The sequence below is a fragment of the Pelodiscus sinensis genome, chromosome 2 (genome assembly GCF_049634645.1).
Source record: "Pelodiscus sinensis isolate JC-2024 chromosome 2, ASM4963464v1, whole genome shotgun sequence".
NCBI classification, from domain to species: domain Eukaryota; kingdom Metazoa; phylum Chordata; order Testudines; family Trionychidae; genus Pelodiscus; species Pelodiscus sinensis.
Genome location: NC_134712.1, coordinates 245,652,739 through 245,670,487, shown reverse-complemented (window position 1 = coordinate 245,670,487; position 17,749 = coordinate 245,652,739). Strand labels below are relative to the sequence as shown.

Sequence of the window (17,749 nt, the reverse complement as noted above, 5' to 3'; positions counted from 1 at the left end):
GTCAACTATCTTGACGGCGGTAGACTTCTTCACCAAAATGGCCCACTTCATGCCCTATGCTCAGCTCCATTCTGCTGAAGACACAGCTCAGCTGTGGATTAGCTGTGTAACTCATTTCCATAGACTAATGAAACGCTTCACCTCCAAATGAAGGTTGCAATTTAAAGCCCAATTCTGGCAAGAGGCCCTCTGTTTTGTGACAGTCTAGCTGCACCTTTCTTCCGCCTACTACCCTGAATACAATGGTCAGATGGAAAGTGTTACTCAGATAGCAGAGCAATACCTACAATGTTATAAAAAGAAGACTGATCTTTGCTGTTAACTCTAAGTGGTGCTTGGATAAGATAACACAGATCATGCTTTCACAAAGAAAAGCCCCTTCTTTGCCAGCTATAGGGCCAACTCCAATTCCAACCATAGCTACATATGACCTCTCCTAACCTGACCACCTCAGACTTAGTGCAGAGAACTCAGCAAGAAGTAAGGGGTCACCTGGAAAAATTGAAAGCTGACTACTGGTGACTACCTATGGATCACTTAAGATTACTTGTTCTGTTCATTCCCTCGGAAACCTCTGGCATTGGCAACTGTCAGAAAACAGAATACTGGGCTAGATGGACCTTTGGTCTGACCCAGTATGGCTGTTCTTATATTTTTGCGTAATGATCAAGTGACATGCAAACCAGCATTATCGACCATGCCACCTATCCAGTGGAAGAAAAAATGGCTTTCATTGGAGCACCTTTGCACAGATTCTCGTGTAAGCTGGACTTCATGTTCCTCAGCCCTTATCAAATCCGTTGACAACTCAACCCAGTCATCATTAAGCTGCATCTACCCCGATCTCTCAAGTTCCAACCAGTATTCCAATAACTTCCTAAAATCCTACACAGAGAATTTGTTTCCTCACAGGATCCAACCACCTCAACTGCCAATGTATATACAAGGACAGGAGGAATACGGTGTGCATATGCTCTTGGACTCTAAAAGTCAGCAGGATACACTTTTATGAGTGATTGATGGGGAAGGCTATAACCCTGAGGAATGTACATAGAAGCTGGCAGAAAACATTCACACTCCTGCCCTAATATAAGCCTTCCATGAGAACTATCCCAAGAAACCTAGACTCGTAGTACCTGGAAGGTGCCTTTGGGCAGAGGCTGATGTCCAGCCCTGGACTTCTCAACCAAAGTCCATGGAGGTCCTGGGAGTCATCACACTTCAATCCTCTACCTGGAAGCTAATAAACTGCAGCTGGGACCATGGTTGATGAAGCCCAACAAGGTCACAACCCCCAATTCTGCTGTCTGATTGGGACAGCTACATGGCTCTTGACTGGGCAACAGTGCCTATTTAAGCTAGAAGAAGAAACAGACTTTTGTCCATAAAACTGAGTTTCATCCCGCCATGGACCACTGGTCTGGCTGGTGTTTACCCTTTCCTGTCTTCTGATCCTGACCTCTTGGGATATTGGCTCTTGGTAATGGCTTTCTGGTTCAACTGCTTGAGGCTGACCTGCCATCTTAATTTCACCTGACTCTTGATCCCTGCCCTCCAGTTTGTCTCTCAATTCTGAACTTTTGGTGTTCCAAACTGGCTTGACTCTCAATAATTGGCTCCTGAAGTTAAACCCTAGGATAAGTAATTATATTCACCTAACTAAATCCCTTCTATAATTTCTATTGGATAATGCACCAAAATGAATGCACATTGTTCTTGGCAATGCATTTCTTCATGGAGGAGGTTGCAGGATATAGTATGAAATATTTTTGCAAAGTGCTTTTGTATCCTTTGAGATGTATGAATATGATACTATTAGTGTTTTACCCCTTAGTCTTCATCTTACACTTGTTCCATGCAAAAGTAACATCTCACCTGTTCCAGAATCCAGCATTATTCTTATAATTCTGGGGCACAATATTGGACAGGTAAAATGTTTCAGCCATAGCTCGCTATAGAAAGAAAGAAAGAAAATGGTGCCAGGTTATTGAAATGCAATTGAGATGGGCTGAAAATAAAGCCAAACTTTAGGAGGGCTAGGAATTAGAACCCGTATCTACAGCCAATTTTCATAACTGGACATTATTTACATAAGAGGCAAAATCAAAATCCTAGATCAGAGTACCAGTGAAGTTCTGGGGAAGAAGTAGAAAGGGAAAACAGGTTAAGGATTTTAAGTAACGGTTAATTTACTAGTTGAGTAGTCAATGGAATTTCCTCCGCTGAGGCTCTTGTACATTTCAAAGGAGGAACACGGAACATTGCGTGCACCCCGGGGCCAGTGGGAAGCTGAACCTGCCCATTTGAACACCGCCTAGGTATTTCAAAAGGGCAGCTACACAGCTGATCCCTAGCTCAGCTGTGCAGTGCTGCCCCTTTGAAGTGCTCCCTTTCCCCCCCCCCTTTGCTGCCTCTATCTGATAGAGGCAGCAAGGGGGGGGGAAGGGGATCGACTAGTTAACAGACTATCTGATAAGCATTTGTTCATCAGATAGTCGACTAGTCCTTAACACCCCTAAAACAGGCCCATCTGTAGTTCTATAGAAATATTCACATGTTATCCATATTTGGAGCCAGCAGACATATAAAATAACATTGAAGCATAACAATGAATGACAACAAATGGTCTCGTAGCACTTTATAGATTAACAAAACATATAGATGGTATCATGAGCTTTTGGGGCACAGCCCACTTCTTCAGATGACCGGAGTTTTGAGTTTGAATGACAGTAAGGAATTAATGTTAAAGGGGCATAAGTTTATAATTAATTTGGGCATAGCTGGCTGCCTTTTCCAGAGAGAAGGGAAATTTACACTTATGATTCTTATTTCCCAGAATGGTTCAATATATTTTTGCCCTTACTTGGCTAAAAATATTTTACATTACTAATTTTTTACAATTTGAAAAATATAAAGAGTGCAGATGGTGAAATGGTCATCAAGATCCTGATTCAGCACAGGATTATGCCCCTGTTTAACTTTACAAATTGTGAGTAAAGAAGGAGCATAAATATTTCAGGATTGTGGCTCAAGTAATTCCAAACAAGAAGCAACCTTACCTTCTTCTGGTTCTATGCATTTATAAGTATGTGAAAAAATATAAAAGGAAAATCTCAGGCTTTTATCCTGAATCTTATATCTTTATTTTATTAGAAGTGCCTTTTCAGATTCTCCTTATTCATAGAAGTTAAGGATCTAGCAGCATTATTTGGAACAATGCTTAGTATAGTTTGTGTTGGTGAAAGCTATGAAATATTCCAGTTAGCATGTCTAACTCTATTTTAGTCCTGGACCTCATTGCTAAACATGCTGGAATAACACTGACAAAATCCATCAGTGACCCTTTCGCTGTAAGTAAAAGGGCTAGTACTTTAATCCACTAAATACAGTGCTGCCATCATTCTGCTCTACCACATATTACATTTCAGGACAGAAATGCACTTTCTCGCTGCTTCTTAAATAGCAAATAATCTACATTATGGGAAAAAACAAACCAAGACCAGATAGAATCAAGGCTGTTTTGTCTATCAGCCAATGGATTAAGAGACCGATATTTTGATACAGGTTCAACCTCTATAGTCGGGGCTTCTGTCATCCAGCATCCCCACGGGTGCTCCTGGGCAAGCCTCATGCTCAGCAACTCCTCCCCCACCCTTCCAGAGCTTCCGGAGCACTGCAAGAAGCTCATTTCGCCCTGGTCCACCCTAGGGAGTTATTTTGAAATAATAAATTGAGTGTCCACACTACCAAGCCTGTTATTTCAAAATAACAGGCTGGTTATTTTGAAATCTGCCCTTCTGCTTTCCTTGGGGAAGAATGTTTATTTCAAATTAGTTATTTCAAAATAGCATTACTGTGGACACGCTGCTGCTACTTTGAAATAACTACTCCCCAGAGTCATTCAGAGTCATTACTCCCCAATGCTTCCTGGGGCTCTAAATCAAGGTAGCGTGTCCACAATAATGGAGCCTGCCTCAGACTAATTTTGAGGCTCCCCAGAGTGGGGATACACTATTTCAAGTTTGTTTTGGCAGTTATTTTGAATTTTGTTATTTCAAAATAATTTCCTAGTGTAAACATGTCGCCACTGCGCTCAAGCTCAGGGAGGGAGGAGGAGAAGCGGGGGCTGGGGAGCATTCAGGGAAGAGTCAGGGTGTCTGAGAAGCCCTGAGGATGGAGGCCAGGAGTGCAGCCCCACGGCTGGCAGCAGAAGCCAAGAGTGCAGCCCCACAGGGGCCGGGAATGCAGTCTGCCAAATGGGGGCCGTGGCAGGTGGCGGGAGCCAGGAGCGCAGCCCAGCGGCCACCTAGCTGTGCTCCCAGCCCCCAGCTGCAGCGTTCCTCAGATGCCCTCCCTCTTCCCCCAAGTGCCTTCCTATCCCATCCCCGCTTGGTCAATGCTGCCACCAGAACAGAGCTCTGCAGCAGATTCCCTGGTTTGGGACCAGTCAGGTCTCAAGGGTGCCGGACCAGGAAGGTAAAACCTGCACCCTTATCTTACAACTTTATAGATCAGGTAAGTAAAGACACTTTGTAGGCTTTAAGAGCATACCTAAGGCAAAAGCTAAGGCAATCTCTTAATTCCCTTCATACGGAGAATTAGAAAGGGAACAGACCTTGAAACAGTCTAATCCATTCCCCAGCCAGAACAGGACTGCCCTTCACAGTATGTTTGCTAGTGCTTTGTCCATTGAGTTTTAAATATCTCAGTACCTGTTGGCTGCTTTTCTCCACTTGCTTATTAACTCAGCATCAGGAGAGACATTTAAGGTGAGATATGTAAATAATCTCCATGCTGCAGGTAGGGAAACTGGGACACAGAAAGTTGTGGAGTTGCTCAGTTTCACACAGCAAGCCTACAGCATAGTGAACCCCAGAACTCCTGATTCCATGTCCTGTCCCTCAACAAGTAGGCCAGACTTCATCCCAAGAAAACTCAGGAGAAATACATTTCAGATCACCCTCCCTGTGACAGGCAGTAGTTAAGAAAGATTCTTACTACTGAAAACTTGTTATCTCCTGCAGGTGCCATATGTCCTCGCGACCACCCGCTCCCAATGTAGTCTTCATTGACAGCACTAAACATTAGAGGGATACTAGGATCTGGTCTGAATTTGCAGTGCCTTCTATCTGCGTTGCCTGAGGAACAACATAATAAATAGTTAGGTTATTAGTGAACCATCATCATTACAGAATAAAAAGAGCTGTTTCCAAATGTGCCTTCCCAAACTGCTTGCCTACGTCTAGACTGGCCACAAATTCCGGAAAAGGGATGCAAATCAGGTAAGTCAGCATAGGGAAATCCGCAGGGGATATTTAAATCCCCCGCGGATTTAAATAAACATGTCCGCCGCTTTTTTCCGGCTTTTCCCCAAGCGTTTAGACTGGCGCGATCCTCCGGAATAAAGCCCTTTTCCGGAGGATCTCTTATTCCTACTTGAAAGTAGGAATAAGAGATCCTCCGGAAAAGGGCTTTATTCCGGAGGATCGCGCCAGTCTAGACGCTTTTTTTTCCGGCTTTTCCCCAAGCTGGAAAAAAAGCGGCGGACATGTTTATTTAAATCCGCGGGGGATATTTAAATCCCCCGCGGATTTCCCTATGCTGACTTACCTGATTTGCATCCCTTTTCCGGAATTTGTGGCCAGTCTAGACGTAGCCCTTATGTTTCAAGATTCTAGGTACAATCTGAGTATTAGTTCTATCAAAATCAAGGAAGAAAATATGTCTTGATTGGCACAGCAATCAGATATATATCAAGAATCACATATCTCAAGAGGTTTAATCTTGGCTGGATAGTTTGATTCTGATACTTTGGACAACATTTTAACATGTCAGATGATTACAGTCACTTGAAAACAATGTTTAAATTACAGCTTTCACCATATGAACCACTGAAGTCAATGGGATGACTTACTGATAGTTCTAAGTGCTTGTAGGACCATGTCTGTAGATCTGAAAGTTACGCTGAAGACTGTGACTGAGATATAGCTGAAGGGATGCAACTTCTATAAAACATTTAACAATTACACAGCTACCTTTCTTACCAACAACTTTCAATACGAAAACTGAAATAATTCTATAAACTTAAGATAGTTGTATATCGTTTACGTTTCATTCAGGAGGTGAAAACAATTTAATTATTTTCTTACATATACAACAGAGAAGAGGGAATCAGATGTACTCAAGTGAAATAGTGAAACTGGGGCAATGGTAGTACTGGGTTTCAAAAAGCATGTGTTATATCCTGAGTAACACGTGAAACAATGTATTACAATAATTATTTGCTTTTGCCCAGTTGATTTCACTTAGTTCAGCTTTCCCAAAAACATTATTTCAGGGATACATATTACATACGCCTAGTTTTCTGGTATTTTATATTCTAACTAATTCTGTCACAGAGCTATTTTGATTACTTCATACTCTGATCCTGCAAAGACAGACATGGGTAGATCCTCAGACAGTGTAAACCTATGACAATCTACCACAGTGGAAGATTTGCTCCAGGATCACCTTTAAGCACTTGAGTAATCCCACTGCCTTCAATGAAAATGAGCATTTCAGACACACACACACAGATGCTGAACCACCAGACTTGCATCTGGGTAAACTATACAACCACCTCATCCTATACCTGTTACTCATGTCCTTCCTCGTCCCTCCACAACCCTCCCTCTCCCCCACGCTGAGATACACTCAAACCCCTGTCACGTTTGTCACATAAGCCATATGCCTGCAGAGAAATCCTTCAGTATGCTCCCTTCTGCCAGCACACAGACCCACTAGAACAGGCATGAACGTCTGCACTGGTAGATCCCTGTTAACAGGACTAGGGTTATCAAACCAGCACTTCCATGCAGTTTCACTGACTTTGGTGAGCACAGGGCTCTGCCTCCACAGAGCTTATTGCAGGACTCAGGTGACAGACTAAAAGATCTACAGAACAAGACCAGTCCCCTTTAAGTATTTTCTATGAAGTGCCTAGCCAACAGCCAAGCTAACCGATTAATCCTAGATAGTTTAAAAGATCTGTCCAGCTCTGTGTCCACTTCACTAGACCTAACCAGATATTTAGACCAGAGACAAATTAGAAAGCCAGTATTAAAGAATAAGATAGCTTTGACCACCCAGCCCTGATGGTGGTGAGTCCCCTTGTAAGAACTGGCGCCACAAAACGGACCAGTACAATTCAGGTGAGTCCCCATCTCCCCTGTGCCTACCCATGGGAGTGGGGAAGTAAAAAATCCGTGTCTTTACTGCTAGGACTGGGGTCCCGTCGCAGAGGGTGGCCAGCAGGCCAACAGACGCCTCGTTATATAGGAAGAGCTTATTACACTTTAGATTTTAACTGCTAGAACACAGGGGTTCCTTCGCAGCGGGCAGCCTGGGAAAGGCTGGAAAGGTGCCCCAACGGATCTTGTCACCTGGGAGTGACACAGAACCAAACGCCTAAGCTCTCCCTATGTCTGTCCTTTTATGACCGGCTGAAGTTCTTTTAAATTGTGCTTGGTTCTGTTACAGCAACTGAAGGAGTCAGGTTAAAGCTTAAACAGTTACAGGTTTATTAAAAGACTTATAAAAGCATATGGTTACAATGGCTATTGCTCTATTTTTTAAATGCTAACAAATACAGATTTTAAAAATGGTTACAAAGAAAATAAAGATAGAAAATAGAAATAATGGTACCAAGTGACAGCTTAATCTTTAAAGAGCTCTAAGTCTATGTATATATATACTTAAGCAAAGGACCACATCCAGGTACAATTTTTACTCTTTTCTGTGCCTCTCGACTCTAGCGTGTCAGGCCAGGGCCGGTCTCTCAATTCCTAGGAAAGACGAATACGAGGTGGGCGTCCCCTTGGAACCTCGGGAGATCAAACACCAAACTTGACCAGCAGATAGATGGTAGATTGACACTCAGAGAAAATGCGCTGCTGGACCTATCTTTATACCCCTGGGGGCCCGTATTCTCTTTCTTATCTAAGATGCTGAATTGTACTGGTCCGTTTTGTGGCGCCAGTTCTTACAAGCAAGTTTCAAGTTAATTTACACTTGCAAGAGAGATAACTAAATTGTGAGCACTAGACATTTTTTTACTGGGCGAGAGATTCCTCCCCCCGCGGATGGATGTGTGTTCGTATCAATATGGGTTTCATTCAAGGGCACTCCTTGGCAGCCTCTTGGTCAGCAATTGGCGTATCTCTGTTTACAGCCATTCACGGTCACACAGCCTGGGCCTTCTGCTCTGTGTGCCCTGTATGCTCCAGGCAAGCAAAAATGGATGTTACAAGGGGGGGTTCCTGTCTGGCTACACACATACATACATACCCAGTGTCTTGTGTTTGGAAATATGTTCAATCACCCATCTAGGCAATCGTTTTGCCTGATCATAAGAGAGTGCATGATTTGTGTAACATCTGGTCTCTGTTCCAGCTACAGGGAAACCATACTGTTCCAGCAGAGACTCTTCCACTGGCTCTAAGGGGAAAAACAAACAAAATGTGACCCTCAGAGAAAATTGGGATTAGAAACAGAAGAGGAAGGGGAACGTCTCTTATGTGTCTTCACAGAGTATTGAACAACGGGACTATTTGAGTTTAACTGAAAATGTATCTGAGATTTAAAAAGGAACGTAGACAAATAACTCCTGTCCACCAGAGAAACATCCATGCTTGATGCCAAGTGTACATTAATAATAATTATATGAATAATAATTAATTGCATTAATAATTAATATTTAATAAATAACTAATAATAGTGATTCCCTGGTCACAATTACAGTTGACGACCTGTCAGCCAACTCTTAGTCCACTGAACTCAAACTCAGGATAGACTTTGTGTTGATTTTTGTATTCTTGTTTCACACCAAATGTCAGTGTAAATGTCAGTGCTGTCCCCTTCATCACACAGCCTTATGGCTCAGTCTGTCAGAAGGGGAGACAAGAGGCCTGAGGAGCAGCGAAGGCCAACGCTCAGGGAGTGGGAGCTGGGATAGGAACTTCCTAACTGTCAGGGTGGTTAAACACTGGAATAAATTGCCTAAGGAGATTGTGGAATCTCCATCACTGGAGATATTTAAGAGCAGGTTGGCTAGACATCTATCAGGGATGGCCTAGACAGTACTGGGTCCTGCCATGAGGGCAGGGGATTGAACTCGATGACCTCTCGAGGTCCCTTCCAGTTCTAGTGTTCTATGATTCTATGATTCACAGATCAAACCAGCAATGATAAGCCCCCACATTCTCACCTCCCAAGGAAGCCTGTGGGCCGTACAGGTATTTATCGCACCACAGAATGCACTCAATCTCTCCTAGCAGCAGGCTTTTGCTTCTTCCCAGTTCGACAAAATGCTTAAACATGGACTTTGCCAGCGCAACCCACGCAGACACTCATACCTCTATGGTTCACCAGGGCCTGAGTAACAACGGAGCAGAACCCTTTGCAGTATATGTGCTCATATGTCACTGAGCAAATCTACATTCATGGACAGGCTGAAAGAGTTCTCCCACCAAACGACATTGTCACACACAGTGTTATTCTCCCCATGGTTATTCTGGAGGCCCCTGCATGTTCCCTTTCATGCCTTGGCTTATGAAACTATAACTAGATTGCAGAAGTCCTGGCAAAAGAAGGATTAATTACACTTGCAAAGGGCGGAGAATGATTGGTTTTGGCCAACTGACATCTCATTGGAAATATCTACAGACTTGTTTGGATGCCAGAATCATCATACCATCTGCACCACTGGGGCTTGCTGTGCTCATCACAATCTTTGCAAAACCAGAAGTGAGCCATTTCCCTATGATAGCGAGGGGCTACTGACTTGTACCTTCAGCCAGGAAGGAGACTTACTGCAGCTGGAGCTGGATGCACCCAGGCCACAGAAGTCAGGGGATGTTTTGTGCTCCCACCTTGTGGGCATTCTCGGGCCAATGGAAGAGGGAGCATAATACCTTTATGTCAAGTATCAGAGGGGTAGCCATGTTAGTCAATTCAAATGTCACCCAACTGATTTAGCAGAGTGCTCAGCTAGTTATTTTGTTTCTACTGGTGGCACACAGTTGCACATGCTTTGGTGCACATAACAATTTATTCTGCACATGGATGGAAAAAGATTAGAGGGAACATTATTCCCTGTCTGTAGAAACAGTGGCACAGCTGCAGCTTGCGGACACTGTTTCATGAACAAGTCAACCTATTGAGTGCAGGCAATCTCTCTCTCATGAGTCCTAGCCTTCATTTAAATATTTTTATTTCAAACTGTAGAGAACATAACAATTGTTAAATCTTTCTGAAATCTGACACCTCAACAAATCCTGCTAATATATAAGGGGAGTGGGTTGGTGCATTACTGACATACACACAACCAATTCAATGGGAAAGGGGAAAAAGAACAAAAGAAACCTTTAAGAAGAAAATGCCTGAAAGTCAAAAATATTTATGTACTGGCACACCTACAGTAACTTATCTCCCACCACCAGACACTTATTTTTGTACTAAAAATAACACAAATACCCGTAAGCAACAATCAAGCGAAAAAGATGTCATTACAAGCAATTAACTACTTGTGCGCAAAAGCCATAGGAAACCACTTCCTTACCACGTTTACTGATTAATTTTCACTGGAAGCAGCAACAAGGAAGGTGGATGTTATTTTTAATTCAATTCACATTCAATGGTCTCAGGATAAACCTCTGCTCTATGTTGGTGTGTGTACACACACACACACAAAATATGACAAAAATACTGTCATTACAGCAATGGGGGGCAATCTATTTATTGGAGAAGGAATAATAGGACAGTGGGGGAGGTTTCCTGAGGATAAGAAATTGTAGGGAGGAATATTGGCAGGGCCGGCCTTTGGGGTGAGCGACCTGGCTGATCACCCAGGTGCCATAGTCAGGGCACTGTGGTGTCTATGGGGCCTCCCTGAGGCCTGGTGTGGCATCCAGAAGCGAGTCACTGCAGAGCAGGGTCAGCCCTATAGGTGGGTGATGTGGTGGGGGGAGCTATGGGCAAGAAGCAGGGCAGACACAGTGTATGAAGCTTACGTCAATGGGAGAAGATTGTAGGAGTGGGGAGCCCAGGGAGACAATGAGAGCCTAGGGTGTGAAAATGCAAGTTCACACAGGGTGGTATGTCCCCTGAGGCCAGCTTTGGCTACTGGGGCTGGTCATGGGGCAATGTGGGTAGCTCTGTTAGGGGATGGGGCTTTGGTGCTGACTCCTTGGGAAATATGGGGAGGTCTGTTGGGGGACAAGTAGTGAAGAAGACATTGGGGTTAAGGGATTCATCTGGTTCCTGGAGCGATGTGGAGAGATCCCTGGGGGCTGGGCAGTGAAGAGGGTTACTGGGATTAAGGATGTTAACTAGTGGTTAATTGACTAGTCAATAGACACTTCCACATTCCTCCTTTGAAATGTGGGCAAGAGCCCCAGCTGACTGCAGGTTTCCCAAGGCATTTCCCCAGAACCCAGGGTCAGCTGGGCGGAGCTGCCACTTTCAAGTGTTTGTCAGAGGCTGGAGAAGGATGGCAGGAGACAAATCACTTGATCATTGTCTTCAGTCCACCCTCACTGGGGCACCTGGTGTTGGACACTGGGCTAGATGGACCTTTGGTCTGACCCAGTACGGCCATTCTTATGTTCTTATGTAAGTACCCCTTCTTCCCACCCCCTTTGCTGCCTCTATCTGATTGAGGCAACAAAGGGGGGGGGAGGGGAAATCGACTAGTCGACTATCCAAACAACATTTGCTTATTGGATAGTCAATTAGTCGACTAGTTTTTAACATCCCTAATTGGGATAGGGAGTACTGGAGTATGAGTGATCACCTGGCTCCTGGGGCGATGTGGGGAGGTCAGTAGGGGCTACACAGGACACAGAGGGCTGTGGGGCAAAGGGGATGGTGATGGCGATTGGGAGAAGAGCTGTCAGGTGGCTAGCTCCTGCGCTCATGATGGAAGATCCACAGGAGCTGGGCAGGAACGAACAAGGAGGGCTGATGTAGGAACGGCACTAAGAGATGGGGCTAGCTCCTGGGGCAATGCAGGGAAGCCTGGGGGAGCTGGACAGGGAGGAGGATTACTGAGATATGGGGCATTGGAAGATAGGGACTGGAGCTGCCTCCTCAGGAGAGGTGTGGAAACCCATGGGGCTGGACCCTGGCTCCTGGGGAGCCCTATGGGGGCTGGGCAGGACCCAGAGAGCTGGTGAGGCATCTAGGGATGACTCTTGATTAGAGGGTCAGCAGGTAGCAGATGGAGCTGGGCACTAGGGGTAACCAGGGAACGGGGGAAGGGAGAAGGATGGTGGAGACCAAGGGAGCCAGGCACCTGGGGCAGGGCTTGGGGGATGGCGGAGGCCGGGAGGCCGGGCATAGGGGGGAGGGAAGGGGCCGGGCACAGAGTTAGTGGGGGGGGGGGGGCAGGCACTGTGGGGGAGGAGCTGATGGGGCCAAGCGCCGGGGGGCGGGCACGGAGCAGCAGGGCTGGGGGGGGGGAACCGAGGCCAGGCACCGGGGAGGGCTGGGGGCGGGCTCGGGCTGCCAGACGCCCAGCTCCCGGCGCACAGGCTGCCGGGCCGGGATCCCCCCGCCCCCCGCCACGCTCTTACCCTGCGGCCGCTCGCGAGGGGGCGCGGGGCCGGGCTGGCGGCGGAGGAGCCCCAGCGCGGCCAGGCCGGAGGCGGCGGCGCCCAGCGCGGCCCCGCACACGAAGCCGCCCAGGAAGTGGCGCTTGGCGAAGCCTGAAGTTCTCGCCATGGCCCGGCCGGGGGGAGCAGGCGGCTCCCGCTCCGCGCTGCCCCACAGAGCCCCCTGCAGGCCGGCCGGGGAGCGGCCCGGGGCTCGCTGCCGGGGAGCGCAGGCCCCTCCGTGTCCGCCCCCCCCCCAGCAACAAGCGGGGCAGAGCTGCCCGCGGGGCTCCCACCCCGCTCCCAGCCTGGCCCCCCTTGGTGCGGATCATCCCCTGGGCGCTGTGGCTAGAGGGGATGGGGAAAGCTCGAGGCAGAGCCCTAGGGACAGGCCATTCCCATTCCCGCTTTCACCTTAGCTTCCTTGGATGAAGGAGGTAACCTAGTGACAGATGATGTGGGGAAAGCTGAAGTACTCAATGCTTTCTTTGCCTCTGTCTTCACGGACAAGGTCGGCTCCTGGACTTCTGTGCTAAGCGACGCAAGATGGGAAGAAGATGGACAGCCCTTGGTGGGTAAAGAACAGGTTAGGAACTATTTAGAAAAACTAAACGTACACAAATCCATGGGTCCAGACTTAATGCACCCAAGGGTACTGAAGGAGTTGGCAAATGTCATTGAGGAGCCTTTGGCCATTATCTTTGAAAAGTCGTGGAGATCGGGCGAAATCCCGGATGATTGGAAAAAGGCAAATGTAGTGCCCATCTTCAAAAAAGGGAAGAAGGACGATCCAGGGAACTATAGGCCGGTCAGTCTTACCTCGGTTCCTGGAAAAATCATGGAAGGGATCATAAAGGAATCCATTTTGAGACACTTGAATGAGAGGAAAGTGATCAGGAATAGTCAGCATGGATTCACAAAGGGCAAGTCGTGCTTGACCAATCTGATTAGCTTCTATGATGAGGTAACTGGCTCAGTGGACATGGGAAAGTCAGTGGATGTTATATACCTTGACTTTAGCAAGGCTTTTGATACGGTCTCCCACAATATTCTTGCCAGCAAGTTAAGGGAATGCGGATTGGATAAATGGACGGTAAGATGGATAGAAAGATGGCTAGAAGGCCGGGCCCAGCGGGTAGTGATCAACGGTTCAATGTCAGGATGGCGGTCGGTTTCTAGTGGAGCCCCAAGGTTCGGTTCTAGGACCGGTTTTGTTCAATTTCTTTATTAATGACCTGGATGAGGGGATAGATTGCACCCTCAGCAAGTTTGCAGATGACACTAAGCTAGGGGGAGAGGTAGATACGCTTAAGGGCAGAGATAGGGTCCAGAGTGACTTAGACAAATTGGAGGATTGGGCCACTAGAAATCTCATGAGATTCAACAAAGACAAGTGTAGAGTCCTGCAGTTGGGACGGAAGAATCCCAAGCATAGTTACAGGCTGGGGACCAACCAGTTAAGTAGTAGTTCTGCAGAAAAGGACCTGGGGGTTACAGTGGATGAGAAGCTGGATATGAGTCAACAGTGTGCCCTTGTAGCCAAGAAGGCTAATGGCATATTAGGATGCATTAAGAGGAGCATTGCCAGCAGATCCAGAGATGTCATTATTCCCCTTTATTCGGCTTTGGTGAGGCCACATCTGGAGTACTGTGTCCAGTTCTGGGCCCCCCACTACAAAAAGGATGCGGACGCATTGGAGAGGGTCCAGCGGAGGGCAACCAAAATGATTAGGGGTCTGGAGCATATGACCTACGAGGAGAGGCTGAGGGACTTGGGTCTGTTTAGTCTGCAGAAGCGAAGAGTGAGGGGGGACTTGATAGCAGCCTTCAACTTCCTGAAGGGAGGTTCCAAAGAGGATGGAGAGAGGCTGTTCTCAGTAATGACAGATGGCAGAATAAGGAGCAATGGTCTCAAGTTGTGGTGGGAGAGGTCCAGATTGGATATTAGGAAAAACTATTTTACTAGGAGGGTAGTGAAGCATTGGAATGGGTTACCTAGGGAAGTAATGGAGTCTCCATCCCTAGAGGTGTTTAAGTCTCGGCTTGACAAAGCCCTGGCCGGGTTGATTTAGATGGGATTGGTCCTGCCTAGAGCGGAGGGCTGGACTTGACGACCTTCTGAGGTCTCTTCCAGTTCTGATTCTATGATAAGGGGATGGTTGGATGAAATAACATGATCTTGGTAACTAATTGACCATTCATTTCCAGATGGAAATAGGTCAATGGAGGGATGATAGGAGTTGCTATAGGGAACTTTCTGGGTGTCTGGCTGGTGAGTCTTGCCCACATGCTCAGGGTTTAGCTGATTGCCATATTTGGGGTCAGGAAGGAATTTTCCTCCAGGGTAGATTGGCAGAGGCCCTGGAGGTTTTTCGCCTTCCTCTGTAGCATTGGGCACAGATCACAGCTGAAGGACTCTCTGCCTGTTGGGGCCTTCAAAGTATTGGAAGGCTTCAATATCTGAGACATAGGTGAGAGGATTATTCTAAGAGGGGTGGGCGAGATTCTGTGGCCTGCACTGTGCAGGGGGTCAGACTAGATGATCATAATGGTCCCTTCTGACCTTAAAGTCTATGAGTCTATGAGTCTTAGCTGTGTCTAGACTGGCCAGTTTTTCCAGAAAATCAGCTGCTTTTCCCGAAAAACTTGCCAGCTGTCTACACTGGCCGCTTGAATTTCCCCAAGAACACTGACTTCCTACTGTCTGAAATCAGTGCTTCTTGCGGAAATACTATGCTGCTCCCGTTCAGGCAGAAGTCCTTTTTGCGCAAAAGGGCCAGGCTAGACAGCTCAGATTTGTTTTCCGCAAACAAGCCCCGCTCACGAAAATGGTGATTGGGGTTTTTTTTTTTTGTGGAAAAGCGTCTCTCGCTTGGCCACAGACACTTTTCCACAAAAAGTGCTTTTGCGGAAAAGCATCCGTGCCAATCTAGACGCTCTTTTCTAAAAATGCTTTTAACGGAAAACTTTTCCATTAAAAGCATTTCTGGAAAATCATGCCAGTCTAGACGTAGCCCTGGAGAACAGCTTGTTTCCCCCTCTCGAGCCTGCTCCAGGAGTTAGCTCAGGGAAGTTCCCCAGCCTGAGCGACACGGGAGGCCAGAGACCTTAATTCTTGCTGCTGATTTTGGCCTGTTATTCGCGCCTGCAGCAGCCACAGCCCTGCTCCTACCCAGAGCCGAGCCAGTTTTACATGATAATAAATTTAGTCTGTAACTGGTATGGTTGAGATGGGTCAGAATTGTGGCTAAGAAAAACCGAGGACGACTAGGGGGCCAGATGCCAGATTCTGCCCCTCTTTTTGTTTTGTTCAGGGTTTTTGACTGTACCCATTAATATCTATGCACTTTCCAAAACCTAAGACATACAATGTGACTTAGGACAGTAGATATATACTCACTCTTCTCTTCCACCCCACAGCTGCATAAGGTAGATCAGAAGTGCATTTTCCAAAGATGTTAATCCATAGTTGCTGTGTAAAAAAGCACATGGGGGCTGTGATCATCGTTAGATTCTGTGGTAATGAATTCCAAAGGCTTGGGCCTTTTATGAGAAACATTCTAGGTAGCTCAGGGCTTGTCTGTACTACATTAGGTCAGTGAAGTGCCAGGGCAGTAATTCAATCAGCTGGTGTCTTCACTGGGGGGCACATTCTCATCCTGAGCATTTCCACCAACTGAAGTAGGGCAAGGTGGGGCACTGACAGCCATACTGGACTCACAGCCAGAGTCTCCAACCCACACTGAGGTAACAACCCCAGCTGTGAACCCATGGGTTGTCAACTCATGGGTTCAACTGTGAGCCCCACCCTGCTCACAGAATGACAGATCACCACTGAAGTAAGTAGTGCAGTATCTATAAGGGCACTGCATCTCCCTAACTACACTAAGACCTATGTCTCTTGTGGAAGTAGGTTTCTCTCAGTGTAGCAGGCCATGTATTGTGGCAGAAGCAGCATTCTAGTGTGGATGCTGCTATAAATATAGGGAATGTAAGCTACCTTAAGTCATCCCAGCTCTGATGTTGATCAAACATCAGGCCACCCATGCTCTTCTGCCTTCTGGCAGATCTTTCCAGTGTTTCCAAAAAGCAGAGCTAATGAGACCTCTACTAAGTCTTTCAATTCCCAGGCTGAAATGAACAGCCTTAAAAATAAGGATGGTTAAGATATTTTAAAAATGGGTGCTCTGAAATTCCTATTTAGGCACCTAGTTAACTGGCCTGATTTTCAAAATGGCTGACTGTTCTGCCACTCCTGCAGACTCCAAATAGGCATGCTAAATGGAAAGGGTGCATGTTCAAGAGTAACATGTGAGAAGAGTTATTTGAGCACGTCAGCACAGAGATCTTGATATCTAGCTCATGGAAATCCTGTTGCACACCTGTTAGAAGCCCTAATTTTGCTGAAGTGTTGGTGTGGTATTTAGTTTCTACAATTATGCTGAGTTACATAAGCAGCAGAGAGATTCCAGATGTCAAAGATCAGCACAATTGCCTTGCTGTGTTCCCTCTCCCACCCAACAAAGGTAGGAAACAAAGATGACACATGGGGACAAAAGGGAGCTGCAGTTTCAATAGTAACTCGTTACCTTGGATAACCCCCTCTGTACCTCAGCCTCCTCTATAATATAAGGGTAAATGTGCCTCCCAGCAGAACATGAGTTAATAAATGTTTGTAGCACACTTGAGTGCTAAGAATTAACTGAGAACCATAATATTTGATGTCCCTTGGTAGCTCATGAGGGCCATTGTTGGCCAGGTATGATTCTCTCACCTTCTCACAGCTAGGGTTGCAAAATCCCATTTAATTAGTTAACTGGTTAAACTGATTAAAGTAGCCCCCCTGTCTGCTGAGGCCAGACTGGAGTGCCTCTTCGCTCTGCCACAGGCAGGGGATGCTCCAGCCTAGACAGAGCAGCCCCACCTGTGGGGTGCACAGGCCTACTGTGGACAGAAGCCGCTCCAGAACTGGCAGGCGGGGAGCTGCTCCACCTCCCCCACCATTTAATGGTTAACTAGAACCGGTAAGCATTATACATTAAGAAGGAACGATTAAACTTTGTGTGTCCCTAGTCCCAGAATGCTCATGCTGTCCATGTATATGCATCTTATCTGGGGAC

At 46.5% G+C, this 17,749-nt stretch overlaps 1 protein-coding gene across 1 annotated transcript in view; it reads right to left on the bottom strand.

Moving 5' to 3' along the window:
- EXOG (exo/endonuclease G) overlaps window positions 1–12,906 on the bottom strand; it is a 38,440-nt gene extending 25,534 nt beyond the window's left edge. Inside the window, exons 1-4 of the mRNA XM_075922834.1 lie at window positions 12,612–12,906; window positions 8,326–8,475; window positions 4,999–5,138; window positions 1,876–1,952 (exon numbers count right to left, since the gene is read on the bottom strand). Coding sequence (XP_075778949.1) covers window positions 1,876–1,952; window positions 4,999–5,138; window positions 8,326–8,475; window positions 12,612–12,759 — 515 coding nt within the window. The 5' untranslated portion in view covers window positions 12,760–12,906. The remainder of the gene's footprint in view (window positions 1–1,875; window positions 1,953–4,998; window positions 5,139–8,325; window positions 8,476–12,611) is intronic.
- Window positions 12,907–17,749: the final 4,843 nt, after the last annotated feature.